The sequence below is a fragment of the Lytechinus variegatus genome, chromosome 18, assembly GCF_018143015.1.
Source record: "Lytechinus variegatus isolate NC3 chromosome 18, Lvar_3.0, whole genome shotgun sequence".
Taxonomy (NCBI): Eukaryota; Metazoa; Echinodermata; class Echinoidea; order Temnopleuroida; family Toxopneustidae; genus Lytechinus; species Lytechinus variegatus.
The window spans coordinates 7,889,905-7,906,736 of record NC_054757.1 but is presented as its reverse complement, the minus strand read 5'-3'; the positions used below and the strand labels follow the sequence as shown (position 1 = coordinate 7,906,736).

The 16,832-nt window shown below is 36.1% G+C and overlaps 1 protein-coding gene across 2 annotated transcripts in view; it reads left to right on the top strand.

Annotated features, from left to right (window-relative positions):
• Positions 1 to 1,181: 1,181 nt before the first annotated feature.
• The window catches only part of LOC121431955 (cyclin-dependent kinase-like 4), a 31,296-nt gene continuing 15,645 nt past the window's right edge, over positions 1,182 to 16,832 (top strand). The window contains exons 1-4 of one of the 2 annotated variants that reach the window (XM_041629750.1): positions 1,182 to 2,081; positions 5,136 to 5,371; positions 12,030 to 12,224; positions 14,918 to 15,096. In XM_041629750.1, coding sequence (XP_041485684.1) covers positions 5,183 to 5,371; positions 12,030 to 12,224; positions 14,918 to 15,096 — 563 coding nt within the window. In that variant the 5' untranslated portion in view covers positions 1,182 to 2,081; positions 5,136 to 5,182. The remainder of the gene's footprint in view (positions 2,082 to 5,135; positions 5,372 to 12,029; positions 12,225 to 14,917; positions 15,097 to 16,832) is intronic. The other variant, XM_041629749.1, reaches the window with a different exon arrangement.

Genomic DNA, 16,832 nt, shown 5'->3' with positions numbered 1-16,832 from the left:
GAGGATGTATGGTAGGTGAGATGCGATGGTAAGAGAGAGGATGGTGAGAGAGAGGATGTATGGTAGGTGGGATGTGATGGTAAGAGATGAGAGGATGGTGAGAGGGGGAGGATGTATGGTAGGTGAGATGTGATGGTAAGAGAGAGAGGATTGTGAGAGAGAGGATGTATGGTAGGTGAGATGTGATGGTAAGAGATAGAGGATGGTGAGAGGGGGAGGATGTATGGTAGGTGAGATGTGATGGTAAGAGAGAGAGAGGATGGTGAGAGGGTGTGGTAGGAGAGATGTGATGGTAACTGGTAAGAAATAGTAAGAGGATTGTGAGAGAGGCGGTAAGAGAGATGTGATTGTATAAAGTGGAGATGGATTATGGTTTAGGTCTGTAATGATTGTTTGGTGGACCAATCAATGAATTTTATTTTGTTTTCCACTTGGAAGTTCGTTTTATACATTATTAACATTTTGTAAAATAAAATGTTATATAATATATCACATGTAAAGATGCAATTCTACATGAGAAATTTACAAATAAAGGGATGTAGGCTGGATTAAGTCCTCACGCATTTAGGAAATCGAGGTGGTTTTTTTTTTCTTACATCCTCGCGGAAGATAAAAAAAGACTATTTCGACCAAATTTCGGCAATCTGACCACCCTCCCCCTTCCACGGACCTGGGAGTTAAACTACGAAAAACCTTATACGCCTATACACCTTTACATCACCGATTATTATTAATCTCCAAGTTTATCAATAATCCTTGGGCTGACGCGAACTCAATCTAAGAGCTTCTTAGTTTTATTTGATGAATGAAAAGTGCATCGAGCTTTTCCATTATACAAGTCCCTAAATATAAACATCATACAAAGACAGAACCTCAATGGGACCAGCATTTGCATGCCAAAGCGGTCAAGAAAAAAGCAGTACAACCCATTCAGCAGGTGTACTCAAACGTGCAGTCGGATTCGGAACGGATGTTTTCATGAAATGCTTTTAAAATCACATTTCCTACAAATCATGACAGATATGATTTCACTAATGATTACATAATTTATGATGTTAAGTAACTCATTGTAGATATACGCAATTTTAATTATTATTATACCGGTACCTAATTTTTTCATTATCAAAAGTTTTGGAACCGATTCGCTTTTCGACCCCTTCCTTTACCCCTATTCAAGAACTATTGACGTTAGTTACCCGTAGCAACTGTACTCGGCCCATTGCACAGATACCGTACCGCAATGCATGCCCCATGCACGGTGGGACAGCCACCCCCAAGCTCAGCCTTCGACTCCCGGGAGCTCGCCGGCGCACGTACTCTCACGATATGGCTTAGCTTTATATGCACGTACCGGGCGCGTACCGTACGTCGATCATCAGTAAATTTACATAGCGTTGTCGAGACCGACCATCTTTAGTTTGCATTTGTGGAAGAGTAAATTTATCTGTGCCCGTGTAACAATTTCAAGAAGTTAGAAGTGTAAAAGTGAGTGGAGCAGACGTTTACTGTGAAATCAGAGATCGTGCTTAGGCTAGAGGACGCCAACATTACTTTGCAGATGAAATTAAATTTAATTCCGTGGAAGTTCGGTTGAGTCCAAGGCAAGGACAAGGCTCCCGCTTCTTCAATAAAGTCCAACGCTGATCTGCGCAATAATTAACACAAGCAGAATCTGACATTGACATCACTGCACTTGCAAGAGCAACTTATTTCAAAAGTCTTCATTCGTTTTGTCATCCTAATCTTTATTGAATGGGAAATAGAAAGAATTCAACAATGTAATTCTTTCGCCTAGCAGTTCAGAATTTATGGAATAGTCTAAAAATAAAAGGACACTTCGTTCAGAGTTCAGTCAAGACTTTAATAGAATCCTAACTTTCTGGAACTTTTGACTTGGCAGTCTTCACTTTATCATGTAATATAGGAATCTTCATGTTTGCTGGTTTGTTCACCTGAGAAAATTTTTGAAGGCTAAGCAATGTTCATTTTGTCAAAATGAAAGGTTACAAGAAAAGGAAATACAGAGCGATTATAATACAAAACAAAAGAACTTTATTCTCAAACTCTGCAACAACACAGCGGTAAGTTTTCATTTATTGAACAAGTGTCTGACATGGGCATGGCATCCCAATCCCTATTTTTTTTACAAACTGCATTTTCATTATCTTTCTCATTCTAGAAGAGTTGTTACATATCTCAAAACTATGTAACAGTTATGGTGTTTAAATTTATGGTAGTGGATCGTATTACCGAACACTTTTCATGAATTTGATCATATCAAACACATTCCAATAAAATTCACCAAACTTTCACCATAAATACACAAATACCTAAAAAATATAAATATGCAGAAATTTTGCCGAAATTGTTTTTCATTTTTACGACATCAGCTTCCAATCGGACCCCTCTTCGCAAGTGAAATATTTTGGTCACTTGAAAAGGTATCGTATTACCGAACATGTGTTTTCTATGGGAAAAGTTGGGAAAACAACAAAGTCACTGATGAGCTATTTTGACCATATTTTATTGTTTTGAGGATATAAAGACTTCGAAATTGTGTTTTTGACAATTTTTCATCATTTTTCTATTTAAGTTCCCTTTGGAAGGAAGTTGCAAAGGTTTGAGCGTATTTGATTATTTTCTGACGCATATGATGCGCGCGTTCGGTAATACAAGGCCGGTCGGTAATACAATCACTCACTATATAGCATACGTATGATAGAAATACTATTTTTTACTTTTCCGTCATACATATTACATGTCATTTAGTTTTATTATTAATTAGAATCGAGATATATTTACCAAAATAGTAGATTGGGCAAGAGTCCAGTGTTTACTACTAAGAAGTTGTAGGGTCTTTGTGACATGTTCAGTAATCTGCAGGGATATCATTAAACAAGAATGACTGAGAAATTTGAAATGGGGTCTAATTGAAATACTTTCATCAACTGTTTGATGGGTTTTTGGTTATTTTGCTCTCAATTTACCTGGCCTGCCAGAAATGAATTCAAGAGTTAAGAGATTATAAGTAGATGTTTGATTTAATATAGTGATTTGGGGTTTTGGACAGTTACATGTACGTTGTTTATTCCTTTTCCATTTGTGTGCATGTGTTTTAAACCATTTTCTTAAGAGACAATTTAGAAGACCAGAGATGGTATTCTGAGATTCATTTTATCTTGGTTAAAATAAAATATTTTATCTCTGTTAAAATCAGTGAGATGAAATACCCTTAAAGGACTTTACTATTGACTAATCTCCGAAGAGCAGAGGGTCAAAACAGAGAGAGGGAGAGCCAAGTCCAACCCAACAAAAAGTTGAATAAAAACACAAAAAATCCTAAAAGCATAACACTGAAAATTTCATCAAATCGGATGTAAAGTAAAAAAGCTACATGTATGACAATTTAATTTAAAGTTTCGCTTAATTTCACAAAACAATTATTCACATCCTGTTCAGTATGCCAATGAGGAGTCTGATGATGTCATCGACTCACTCTTTGTTTTGTATTTTATCTATGAAATATTCTAATTTTCTCCTCAGTGTCAAGTGAAACAACGATTAATTCCTCCCTGAACATGGAATTAGCATTTCAGCCAAGTTGGTCCTTATTGTCGAATCTGTGAAAAATGAAATATTTTTACGGTAATTCACAATAAAACACAAATGAAATTCATGTAGTGAGTGAGGGACATCATCGACTGTTGCATTTGGATGTCACTGACTTGTATCACTGATTTGTGAAAAATATTAAAGCGAAATTTTAAAATGTCATAAATTTCTTTACATCCAATTTTGATGATATTTTCAGCTTTATGCTAGTTTGATTTTTCTCTGTATTTAAGTCAACATTTTTCGGGGGTGGACTTGGCCTTTAAAATCTCTCCGAAGGGATATTCTGAGAAGTTAACCATTTTACAATCATTTTTTTTCTTCGTAAGACACACCTACATGTACATGTACTTTTGAAGCAATACCCATTGAGAATCACGGTTTTATAGCTTTCTCATCTCATTCAACCAATTAATTCTGCCAGGAGGTGTGGCAAAGGAGTGAGATTACGTCAATTTATTGAATTCAAATGGGATTGCACTACCGTATACCATAGCGCGCCTTTACAGAGATTTCTTTTGAAAATGATGATACTCTCATCTTTTTGTCGATGTTAATATGGCTTCATTACAAGCATCATTTCAAAGACAATATTAGTCAAGAAAAGTCTTGAGAAATAATCCCTAATGGAACAGGAATAATGTTAAAGGTATTGTTTAACTTTGTGAGCAGCCAATTTAAAAAATTCTCAAACCAAGATGAAACATGTGTACAAATGCATGTATTAGGACTAATAAACCCTGAAAACAACCATTATTGAGAATGAAAAGCTAAAAGTACGAGGCAAACCCCGATTTTGTAAATAGGCGTCTTATAGACGCCTATATAGTACACATAAGTGTATGGGATGAAATTAAGATGGTGTTTCCGGTCACTTTATATATCAGTTTTTGAAGCACTAAATAATTATTTTCGAACGCAATTTTTTCTGGGCTTCATTTTTGTAACATATCACAGACATAGGTGACAAGTGTGACCTTCTAGCTGAGATTTTTTAAGTAAAGTCAAACCAATGTTAACCAATCACTTTAAGTTATTACTTTCAAACTACATGTTATTCTTAGAACTGTATTTTCATTTCAATATTTGGAGCTAATTCACCTAGAAAAAGAAACATTGCTGAAATGAACATCGTGGAGATAAAATAGCCCCAATCCTATTTCAATATTGTTTTATTTTTTCTTCGTGACATGGGCGCAAGCAAATCATCTGCGTCACAGCGGTTAAACACGATGGATATGACCGCACAGGCACTGCTCTGTCGCGTCTTTTGATATGCAAGATAAAAAATGAATTTCTGATTAATGTGTCACTTCAGTGGCCGCGAAACTGGCGGGGTGGGGGGTTCAACCCCCACTTTTTTCTAAAACCGTGTGTACAAAAAACGTAGAATTGACAACCTGATTGTGATTTTTTGCTTGGTCAGCCTCCCCCTGCTTCCAAAACCATTCCAGGGCCCTTGCACTATTAAGTTGATAATTTTTAAACTGAATTCTACCAATTCTTATCCATTTCCTTTCCAGGTAGGGTAGCGTAGGCCGTTCCCCGGAAGCGCCACCCCCCTCCCCCGATGAAGGGCCCTGCCCTTGCGATGGAGAAATACGAAAGCTTTGGCCTGGTTGGGGAGGGAAGCTACGGTCAGGTGCTGAAATGCCGGCACAAGGAAACCAACCAGGTGGTCGCCATCAAGAAGTTTCTCGAGGGCGAGGATGACAAGATGGTGAAGAAGATTGCCATGAGAGAAGTTCGCATGTTGAAGGTAAATAGGTGAAATTAAAGTTATACCCCAAACCAGGGTGCTACATAAGCACTTGCCCGATTGCCCGGGGCAAGTAAAATTTAAAGTCGGGCAAGTGTTAAGAAGTAAAGACCAAAACTTCTTGCCCGAATTGGGAAAGCAAAATTCTCAAAGTAGAATGACCAAAATTAGGTTGATATGATATGATATTGACCCTAATTTTGGTCATGGCATGCAAGATAAAATCACTTTGAAAAAAGAAATGCCTTAACAAGGTAGATCAGTTCGTATCAAAAGAGAGAAAAAGGTCAATGGTTTATAAAACCAGAAAACTTTCTTTTGAAGAGGTAAAACTTTTTTTTCAAGTATTTTTTTGGCAAGTATATTCCAACTATTTAAAGATTTACTTGTCCAACCGGGCAAGTGCTTCTTTTAAAAGTTATGTAGCACCCTGCCCCAAACATCTCAAACAAACCATGTGGATCCTGCAAATTACCAAGGAAATGAAGAGAAAATGCAATTGGTCACTGTTTAATGTAAAGTAGTGTTGTTTATGATTATACTGCAGTCTCACTGTCAATGAAACCGACCATAGGTCGACCAAAACTTTTTTGTAACTTATTGCCAATAACATACCATTGGTTTATAGTTACATGTAGGAGTCAGTTTTTTGGTGTGACTGTGGTATAATGTAGGGAGTCCACAAGTCAACTTAGTCATACTCTAAACAGACACGGCGATCACAGATCTATATTAAACACCTTTTGACAAAATTTTTTGAGTTCAAACAGAGACTAATACCTTGGTCACATTTGCTCTACGGCGAGTCGAAAACAGCCGTTTTAACATTTTTTTGGTACCAACTACATAGAGGTGGTTTGAAGTAAAATGAATAAAGCGGCTGTTTTCGACTCGCCGTACGGCCGCCGTAGAGCAAATGTGACCAAGGTATGATGCTACAATACAGTGCATCCAAAAGTGATCACTTTTTGTATCCCTTTTTGTCAGGTTTCATTTTTTCCAGAAATATGAAACTTGAAAAGTGATCACAGATACTCCCAAACTGAAATATGACAGAACCAATGATGTCTTGCTTTTTCTTGGTAAATGGAAATGTTATAAAGTTTGAGAAAGTCATGCCGAGGCTAGATTAGAGTGATAGTTTCTTATATTATGTCAGAAATCATAGTTCAAGGTGTGAATTTACTGTTAAGACCCTGGTACATTTTGATGGGGGGGGGGGCACCCGTTATTATGTTAGAGTACTGAGGCAGAATATTGAAATCACCTTTGGAATGATGATTGATGGATGGAAAATAAATAAAAAGGTTGGTTGTAGATATACACTGTATCATTTTAGAAAAATGGCCTTTTTTAGTATATCATTTTCGGAAAAATGACTTCTCTATGCTCAATAAAAAGCATACTTTATTATTTCTCATGAACAATATACAAATTACATTTTGTTACTGTACAGATATGAAGGCCTACAGAAAAGGGATGCAGTGGTATTTCACAAATAAAGCCCATGTACTGCGTAAGATCTTTTAAAAACTTGAAAGATTAAAAAAAAAATAATCGCAATAAAATTTTAAGCTCTTATTCATTCAATGATTCTCATTGCACTCCAAGTATTTAATACTACCTCCCTACATGCATATCTACGTTCATTCATAATACATGTAGAATGGACCTACGTGTACATGTACTAGGTCCATCCATGATAGCAAGCTAATAGCAACCATCCCCATCTTTTGACTTAATCAGTTCCTTGAACTGTTCCACAATACAAACACAGTACTGTAGTTCATGTAATAGTACATGTATTAAGTGATGCATATTCCCTTACCCTTCTCCATCACTAGTGAATTGATCACCTACAAAAAAACGATGACTACACTTCAAGAGATTTGGAATACCATTTTTTAAATTTCAGAATAAAGAAAAAGGAAACAAAAAATAGAGAAAATGCATAAGTACTACACATGAATCATTCATGAAGGTGGAATATGTTATTCACTGATCATGCAGCAGTTGGTATTCCTCTCATTTTCACTCAGTTTACATGTACATGTAGCCTATTAAAGTCAGAGGTTGGCCAGTTTGTTTCATATTCCTTTTAATAGGACTGGGGGAAACACTTAATTTTTTTTGGGGTATTTCTTTTAGCTTGATTTAAAAATATGCTACATTGTATTATACAAACCAATTTTAGGGGCTCTTTTTTTTTAGTTTGCCAGTGCTACTTGAGCATTTTTATTTATTTATTATTTTTTTTGGGGGGGGTGCATTGACTTCAAGTCAAAGTCATGTTATTTCCCAAGGAATACTCGACTGTTAACTATTGTTCGGAACTCTACTCACTGCTAATTTATTTACAGTTACCTCAAAATCTCTGCAATGTACACAGAGTGGGATCCAATTATGATATGTTTCTTTCTGACATTCAAGAACACAATGGGTGCATGAAATTGGAGAGATGCTTCGTGAGAGTCCACTGATATTCAATAATAAAAGTATTGTAATAGTCCTGATTAGATCTATACAAGCATGCGCCATTGTCCCGAAGCAAGGGAGCATGGTTAGAGCGATATCATATTAAGGTTGTACACCGAAGCTAGACACGGTTGGGGGTAACACGATAGTTTTATTCGGTTAGATACACATGGTGTTACTAAGGGACATTGTACCCCAAGTTAATCAAAGAAAATGCTCCATAGATCTGCATAGGCCTGTCATGGTACATTCTTGTCTGTAAACTTTGTTTAGTTTACTGCTTACTACATGTGCATGTATGTCTACAGAGGCCCTACCATGTTGTGTGTACTGTCTGGCTCCATCTAAAACATAAGTGCAACATAAGGTGGTTTCAAACCGCCTCGATCACAAGAATCCCCGTTAAATTACGGGAACTGTTTTCGGCTAAAAAATACCCATTAATTATTCCTGCATTCACACCGCCCCGAAACATACCCTCCGGGATAAGTTCCTGAAGTTACGAGCATGCGCAGTATGGTCTGATATACAGGCAAGGCGCGAGATTAAAAATCACTAGCCCAGCAGCCACCCACAGCTCCCGCGCCCAACGACACGCTGGGATAAAAAGTTCCCGTAATTGCTTTCACATCGCCAAAATACCTGCGACCTTGGAAAAATCCCTGCGACAGTTCTCGTAATTTCGGCAAGTACCCACTATTTAGCGGGTATTTTCTTTCGGGGAAATTACGCGTAGTTTGCTTTCACATTACCAAAATACCTAGTATTTTCTGATCGGGGTAAATTTCCCGATCAGAGAATACCTGGAACTGACGAACTTCGAGGCGGTCTGAAACTACCTATAGAGCTCCTATTCTGAATTTTTTATTTAATTTGCATGTAAACTCTGGTCTAAAGATGTGGTGTAACTAGGGATAGTCCACTGTGACCAGAATCTCTAATCAGTACAACTTCAATTTATTAGCTCAGTTGATACTCATTCAGAAATGATGGGAAATACTAACTAAAATTGTTTTCTTCACCATAGGGTTTGATGGATGTCGAAAGAGAAAAGTAAACATTAAAGCTATGTTTATGTAGCACCATTTATTTTCGGTTTCCCATAATTTTATTACAGCCTAAAAGGGTTAGACCATCTCGTAGGTCCAATAGACCATGGTCTAAGCCAGAATATGGGCCTACATATCTGAATGGCAAGCAGTCTTGTCATGTAAAGTACATCTTATGTTTATGTACGGGTATATAGATCTGTTGGCAAATAGAATCAGACAGCGGTGACTTTAGCAGTACATGTATGTGTATCTGACTATCTGACAGGGCTTTAACATAGTTTTAGATGTTTACTTTTAGGATGGAATACAACTCAAACAATTTAATTTGCCCAAAGTCCCAAATAATCAAGTAATGACATGTTAATTTCATGGAGATTGTGCATTGTGATTTGTGTCAATATTCAGCTTTTATCAATACTGTGTTATATATCTATGCTTTATACTTGTACATGTATGTTCAAACACTATAAAATGAAAATAGCCTGAACTAGATTACATATTTCATTCAAGCTACATGTAAACTTACGAAACTCAGATGCTAGTAGTGGTTTGATATCTCCAAGATCCACCCAAAGGGGTTTGAATTAAAAAAAGGAGTCAGAATGCAGATTTTTAGTGGGGACAGGAGGGGTGCATGCCCTTTTTGAGCCTGCGACTCACTAGCGTACCGTATCCTGACAAGTCACAACTCGTGCAAGGCACGTACATGTATCTCTGCCCACCCCCCCCACAAGCCACAAGTGCCCCCCCCCTCCTTTGAACTTGAAGACTTTTTCCTTCTTTTTGGCTTGTCAAATTTTTTTGGCGGACGAATATGTCCCCCCCCCCTTTGGAAAATCATAGGTACGCCACTGCTGCGACTATACACATGCATGCAGAATTGCCCTTTACTGAAGTCACTATCCTGTCTATTCGATCCGTGGTATCTCGCACAGTGCAGTGATACCCAATACAGCAGGGCTATCCGATAGAAACCAAGACAAATATTGCACACATCTATCTTTACCCAGCACCTGCCAGGACTTCCCTTGCAATTGTCTCCCATAAGATCATCAGGATCGATCCTCGATACAGCTCCATTGCACCAGTGTGTGATTGATGCGTTGTTGAATATGATCGTAACCATGGCAACGGATGAACGGGCCTTTATCCAGGTGCTCATCAGTATCAATTGAGGGTCTTAACCGTCAATCGCAAGACACTTTTTTTTTATGTGAATTTTTATATGGGAGATTTAATTTAATAATGTTTTTTGCTAGAGTATGGTTATGTTCCGAGAAAATAAAATCAATTCCAAAGAGTTATTTTAGCTCTATTTTATGAACTTAATTTACACGTAGATATTGACCTGGAGTACTGGACATAATAGCACTCAAGTCCACTCTAACAACAGGGTGATCCAAATATATTGAGCAATATCAATTAAACATACTGAAAAAATTATCCAAAATAGAAAAAAAATTATGATCTTTTTAATATAATCAAGAACAAAAATAAAACAAAGCAGGCAAGGAATAATTTTCCTGGTATTGCATCACAATTTGCTCCACATTTTTGAAAGACTGCTAAATGTATAAAGGATTTCTCATGATTTATTTTGATAAAAACTTTAACAAAAATAATTAGTCTAATTTGGCCATCTGATTGTAAGTTAAAACTGATGAAAAATGTTGTCTGAATTTTCGAAAGCAGCAAGATTTATATTTTACAGTTAAGTGGCGAAAGCTGTTGCAATTAAATTATGCAACCGATACAATTACTGTCACCAGGCGCTCTTGTGAGTAATATCTTGCCTGGTTATCATAGCATATTACACTACGAGCACCAATCTCCTTTGTCTTGTACCATAGACGATCAATACCGTTCCTCTGTTGTGAGGGCGACCACTATTCAAGGCCTCGCTACCCATCTCTCGCCGTTATTGATTTTTGTCTTTCCCTTCAACTCAAAGCAACTGGACAACGTCTTATCCATACGCTGTCCCCTTTTTTCCTTGTGGTTAATTTTAAGTTGCCTGCTGTCGTCCTCATGGCCAAATCTCAAGTTAATGTGTCGACAAGGCATTGTCTGCGAGGCCTGCGATACTGTTGTGTCGTTAGACCACAATTAAAGCTCATTGATTCCAAAAAGTGTCCCTTTTAGGTGGCAGACTTGTAACATTGATTTATTTGCAAAATAACATGGTGAGATTTTTAGCCAAATGAGACCATCTCACCACAGCCTTCAAACTATTGCTTTTAAATATGCATAATGTATGTGTGTACATGATCATTATCGGGATCAAGGGTGTCCATTTTGAACACAGTTATTTGTCGTCTTTAAACTGTAGAAAATCCAAATGATAGAAATTAAACAGATCAGTCATCTGGGTCCCGTTTCATGAAGACTTGTCATAATGACTGATGCACAATTTCTATAACAAATTAACTATCGGCCAATCAGATTGATGGATTTCAGTAGCTTTTAACTGTTATTTCAATTTGTTATAATAACAGGTTTTATGAAACGGACCCATGCTTTATTGTAGATTTCTTGCAAGGCAAAAGTGGCAATGCTATGAGTATGGTACATTTAATTTCTCTACTTGTTCAATCAATCATCATCATCATTGATTATCTTCATCAACAAATCACTCATCAAATGTACACTGTACCCTAAAATTATGAGAACTTTTTTTTTGTAATCACAATAATGTCTGTTCAGCAGGCATCTCCTGTTTATTGCCCTTCATTGATCAGGCAGTAGGGAAATACTAGCCTACCGTATATGTATATGTAGGTAATGAAATGTGCAGATTCCAAACAAATACATTAATATTTCTTTTATAAAATGATTTTCATCATTAGTTTATCATTTATCTTGCTATAGTGGCCTTTGAAATAAAAGTTGTGCAATATAAATCTCCATGCTTGTTCCGAGGGTAATTTATGCATGATAAAGATGAAACAACATTGTCTATTTCTGTCTGTGTATATATTGTTTTCTCTCATAATTACTGTCTCTTTCAAGTGTATGAGTATTTTGATACTTACATGTATGAATTATAAAGAATAATATCTTTGTAATAAGTCATCCAGTCTATTCTTGTACAAATATACATGTAATTTTCCCATGTTTTTTCTCTTCAACAGCAACTCCGACATGAAAACCTGGTGAACTTAATAGAGGTGTTTCGCCGGAAGAAGCGTCTTTACCTTGTCTTTGAGTTCATGGACCACACGGTCCTCGATGAGCTGGAGAAGTACCCCATGGGGTTAGACGAGAACCTGGTCCGAAAATACATGTGGCAGATACTCAAAGGAATCGAATTCTGTCACGTCAACAATGTAAGTAATTTGCGTGGAATAATCACATGAGCTTCCTATAGAAGATATAGAAGTGTTTTAAGCTGGAGATAAGACCGTTCTTTATAGTTTTCACAGAGATTACATCGCATTAACTCTGAGCCAAAGACTTTTGATAGTGCCATGTGCTAGCAATTGATACCATAGAAACAAATTCTTTAAGTAAAAATATGACATCAGTTGGAACTGCTCTCTTTTTGTATGTAGTTTCTATAAATTGCATTTTTTTTCTAATCGTTTAAATGATTCCACATGTGCTGTGCATTATACAAATCTGATATACATGTACTAATTCTTACACTACATGTACATGTACATGTGTTGTTTTCCATGAAAGGAAAAAATAATCAGTCTGTATGAACCATTAGTCTGTAATTTATCAAATTTTTGAATGGTAAACCTTATGGGGAAGAAGCTCATAAAGAGATACAATAGTAAAGTACCAAAACCTTAAAATTTAATTGGGGGGTCTCTGTTATTCTTGTTGAATTTCTTTCTGTGTTTTTGATCATTTTGACATTACAGTGGACTTACCATTTAGATGTGAATGTTTATTAAAAACTGAAAAGTAATTTATAATATAACAAGCCCATATTTTTTACCACTAAATAAGCTATTCTGGGAGTTGCCAAAGACTCCTGTATCTGTGCACATGTAATTGTATCATTGTGCAGAATCTTCCCAGAATAAATAATTCAGTCCCGTCTTTGATCACAACCCTCGGAAGACAATGGCGCATCAATTTCACAAACCAGCTGCATTTTATTTCCTCTCTGATGTGAAATTCAGCCCAGAAAGGATGATATTACACCACAGAACATCATTCTCCCAGGCCCTCTCTCTTCTTCGGTTGCACTTCTCATGAAACATACATTTTCACCCAACATGTACATTCCATGTGGAATTTATAATTTTGTCAAGTGCTGATTGATCGGAATATGCATGATGCGTTCTTAAAAGGAGCAAAGTTAGGGTTTCTTTAAAGGGATCTCATCTGAGCTGAGTTTACACAAGAATGCATTAAGATAAACATAAACTTGAAAACATGAAAGAAAAATTACCACCTTTTCTTGTTACACCCCTCCCTGCCAATTTTATCATTAAAACTAAAATGAAAACTAGTGTAGATTGGGTATTTAACTCAATGGGAGCATGATAGAAATAATTTTTGTATTTAAAGATGGACTATAAAGGCAAACTGAGAATATTACTTGAAAATGGATTTTAAATTGTGTTTACAGTAATTAATTGCATTCATTAAACCACATCTGCTGGATTTCCATAAGGGAAGATGTCAGGGCTTACCTTACAGTGAAAGGCAAAAAAAGAAGGGAGGGGGGGTATTTCTTGATATTTTTTTGGTCAGTGCGTGATTTCCTCAAATGATTGATACATTAAAGCTGCTAAATTTCATGCATTTAATAACCTGAAAATAAATTTGTCTGTCAAAATATCAAAATCTTCTTTCAACTCTCCTGATATTGGAAAGGGGAGCTGAAGAATTCTGACACATTGTATCAATATGTCAACATACAACTGTTAAAAGCAGTGATTAGGTCTTCCATGGATACCATGTCTGATGCTCAGGCTTCTAGTTTGTTCTTCCTTTCACACCATACCCCTAGTTTGTTTCTATCAACAAACCAGACAACAGCCAGGAGTGTTTGATGAAGGGATGATGGTAGCTTGATGAACATGATGAACATGATGAACCCCGACCTAGATACACCTTTAATTACTTGAGTGTGCCTAGGGTGTATCTATTGAAAAGCGGTGTTTGCTTTCCAGATTCTATCTTCTGTAGATGGCTGTGTTGTCAGAGTTGAGACAACTTACGATTCCTGCATTGTTCACACAATCTGTGCATGTTAACAACCTCTTGAGTGCCAATTCTCCAGTTCAAAGATACATGTAGATCTACATGTACTATATATTATAAGTAATTTTTGTACACTGTTTCAACTCACAATATTTGAATTGAATGGAATAAAATGCCCTTTGCCAAAAGAGTTTAAAGGGATACTCCAGGCTGTACATGTTTATATCTTAAAATAAAAAAAATTCACAGAGCAAAATGCTAAAAATTTATTTAGACTTTATTGAATTTTGAAGATTTGCATTATTTTGGTGAAACAGTTCTAGGCATGTCTTCATGAATATTTATTAGGTGGGCTAATGATGTCATATCTCCACTTTCCTTTTCTTATGTTATTACATGAAATCATAATTGTAAATTTTTTTTTAATGTGTCTCCATTATGATGAACTAAGTTGCAGCAATAAATAATTGATGCTCTTAATCAGTTGTCAGTCCAATTGTTTTAGTTCTTAGTAGAAATTTTTTGAATAAACCTAATTTTATATAATGAAATACAGAAGAACAAATGGGGATATGACATCATCTGCCTACCGAATGAATATTCATTAAAGACATGCCTAGAACTATTTCACCGGGGTAATGCAAATCTTTAAAATTCAATAGCTTTGTTTGTATTTGTCATCCAATTTTGATCAAATTGTCAGCATTTTGCTCTGTGAATTTTACTCTATTTATTGAGATATGAATATTTTCAGCCTAGACCATCCCTTTAATCACCAATTCTCCTCCCTATGACCTCCCCCTTGTCCTCCCTCTCTTCTCTAATCACTCATTTTAAATCATCCTTTTCTTAACAGATCATTCATAGAGACATAAAGCCGGAGAACATTCTGGTGTCCAAATCCAAGGTGGTCAAACTCTGTGATTTTGGCTTTGCCCGGACGATCGCAGGCCCGGGTGAAATCTACACAGATTACGTCGCAACGAGATGGTACCGAGCGCCCGAGTTACTCGTAGGAGATACCAAATATGGAAAGTGAGTAATGTTCAAACAATACAATATTCATTTATTGATAGTTCTTGAATTTATTCCTGGTGTATGATTAATTACACAGTACACACACTATCTCTGGAATTGTAAATCCAGTATTTTGGTAATGAATCATTATGGTGTGGCTATTGTTTTCAATGTTATACTATTTTTATTTTGAAAGACGGCCTTAAATGTATTTCATGTGGAATTATAAATCAAATTCAGAGCTGCCAAGTAGTGCAGATTTTCCGTATTTAGTATTGAGAAGAATACTGATGGTTTCATACAAAATACTGATTCCTAAATTTTTAGTTTTATGTGTTGTCTTATGGTATTTCTTTTGAAAATACTGATTTCCTCACCAAAATACTGATTTTCAGCTTTAAAAATACTGAAATGTTCTTGTGGAGGTTGGCATCTCATTCTCTGCAAATTAGATTAAGCACCAGCTTGAAACTAAGCACCCTGTCAATCATTTGTACTTGTAGCGGACCAAATTTAATTGCTCAAAGTGTGTATTGTTAACAGACTTAACAAGCAATTACTCATTGTATTCACAGCTCTAATTAGAAGTCTCTCAACTTGTAATTGTGTGTTTAATTAATTAGAGGTAAACATGTCTTGTGGAGATGTAAATGACTTTATAAACTTGGAGATGGTAAACAAGCAAATGTTGGTGTTAATAACAAAAGTTCAGATAACACTGTCTGCATTTTAGTCTAACTATATGTATATCTACATGTAGTAACAATTTAATGTCAATTGATTTTTATTAAAACAAAATACCTGTTTATGTACAATGCTTAATATGCTGCTTTCGAGTCATGCACTGTAAACATGGGATTGCATTGGCACAGCAATGTGATTGTTTAGGTTATACCCTCTGAAGGCAATTTCTGTTGCAGTAAATTTGTGGCATTAAATTCTTCACCAAGAAATGTATCAGTATTGTGCCGCACTTGACCCAGGTGTAGTAAATACATGTAGGTGCCTTGCAGGAATACTTATTCCTTGAGATTTGCTCAGGCATACACTGTAGAAGTTACCTGGCAGTAATAATGACAATTAGCACCTTGAACTCATGGATATGAGTACATTAAAGTTGTATTATTAATGGTTATTTATTCATTGCTTGATTATTTGTGATGGCTTTTTTCTACTCAAAAGCAAAATCTGTAATTCAAATGTCATGTTTCAAATATTCAGATGACCTACTTTCCTTGTATCATCAAAACATGTATTCACATCACTGGGAATTAGATTTATCATATGTTAGCCTAGTTTCCTTGAATTTTCATCCATAGTTTGATATTTATGGATAATGATGATGATTCATATCATATTTGTGTTTATCTGTTCACAAAATATTCAAAGACTAAGAGGGTGTTGCAAGAAATTATTTGCCATCAATCACAAATTTTCTGCGGTCAATTCTACAATTAATAGTATCAATTTTAACTATAGCAAATTTATCAGATCACACTCCTGGTTTCATGGAGCAGATTTATAGCAATCAATAACAAATTTGCAATTGATTGCTCGGCATACGTGTATGCTTGATTTCGGGAACAAAAATAGAATTGAAATTGATCGCAAGTTTCTTGCAACGCCTCATAAGGATCCTCAAAAGGCATTCAAATTTCAGGCAGTAAACGGGGGTCCATTTTGGTAACCTGCAGTTTGGAAATGTTTCAGATAGACAATTAAGAGATGATGAAAAGAGAGGACATCCTATAGGC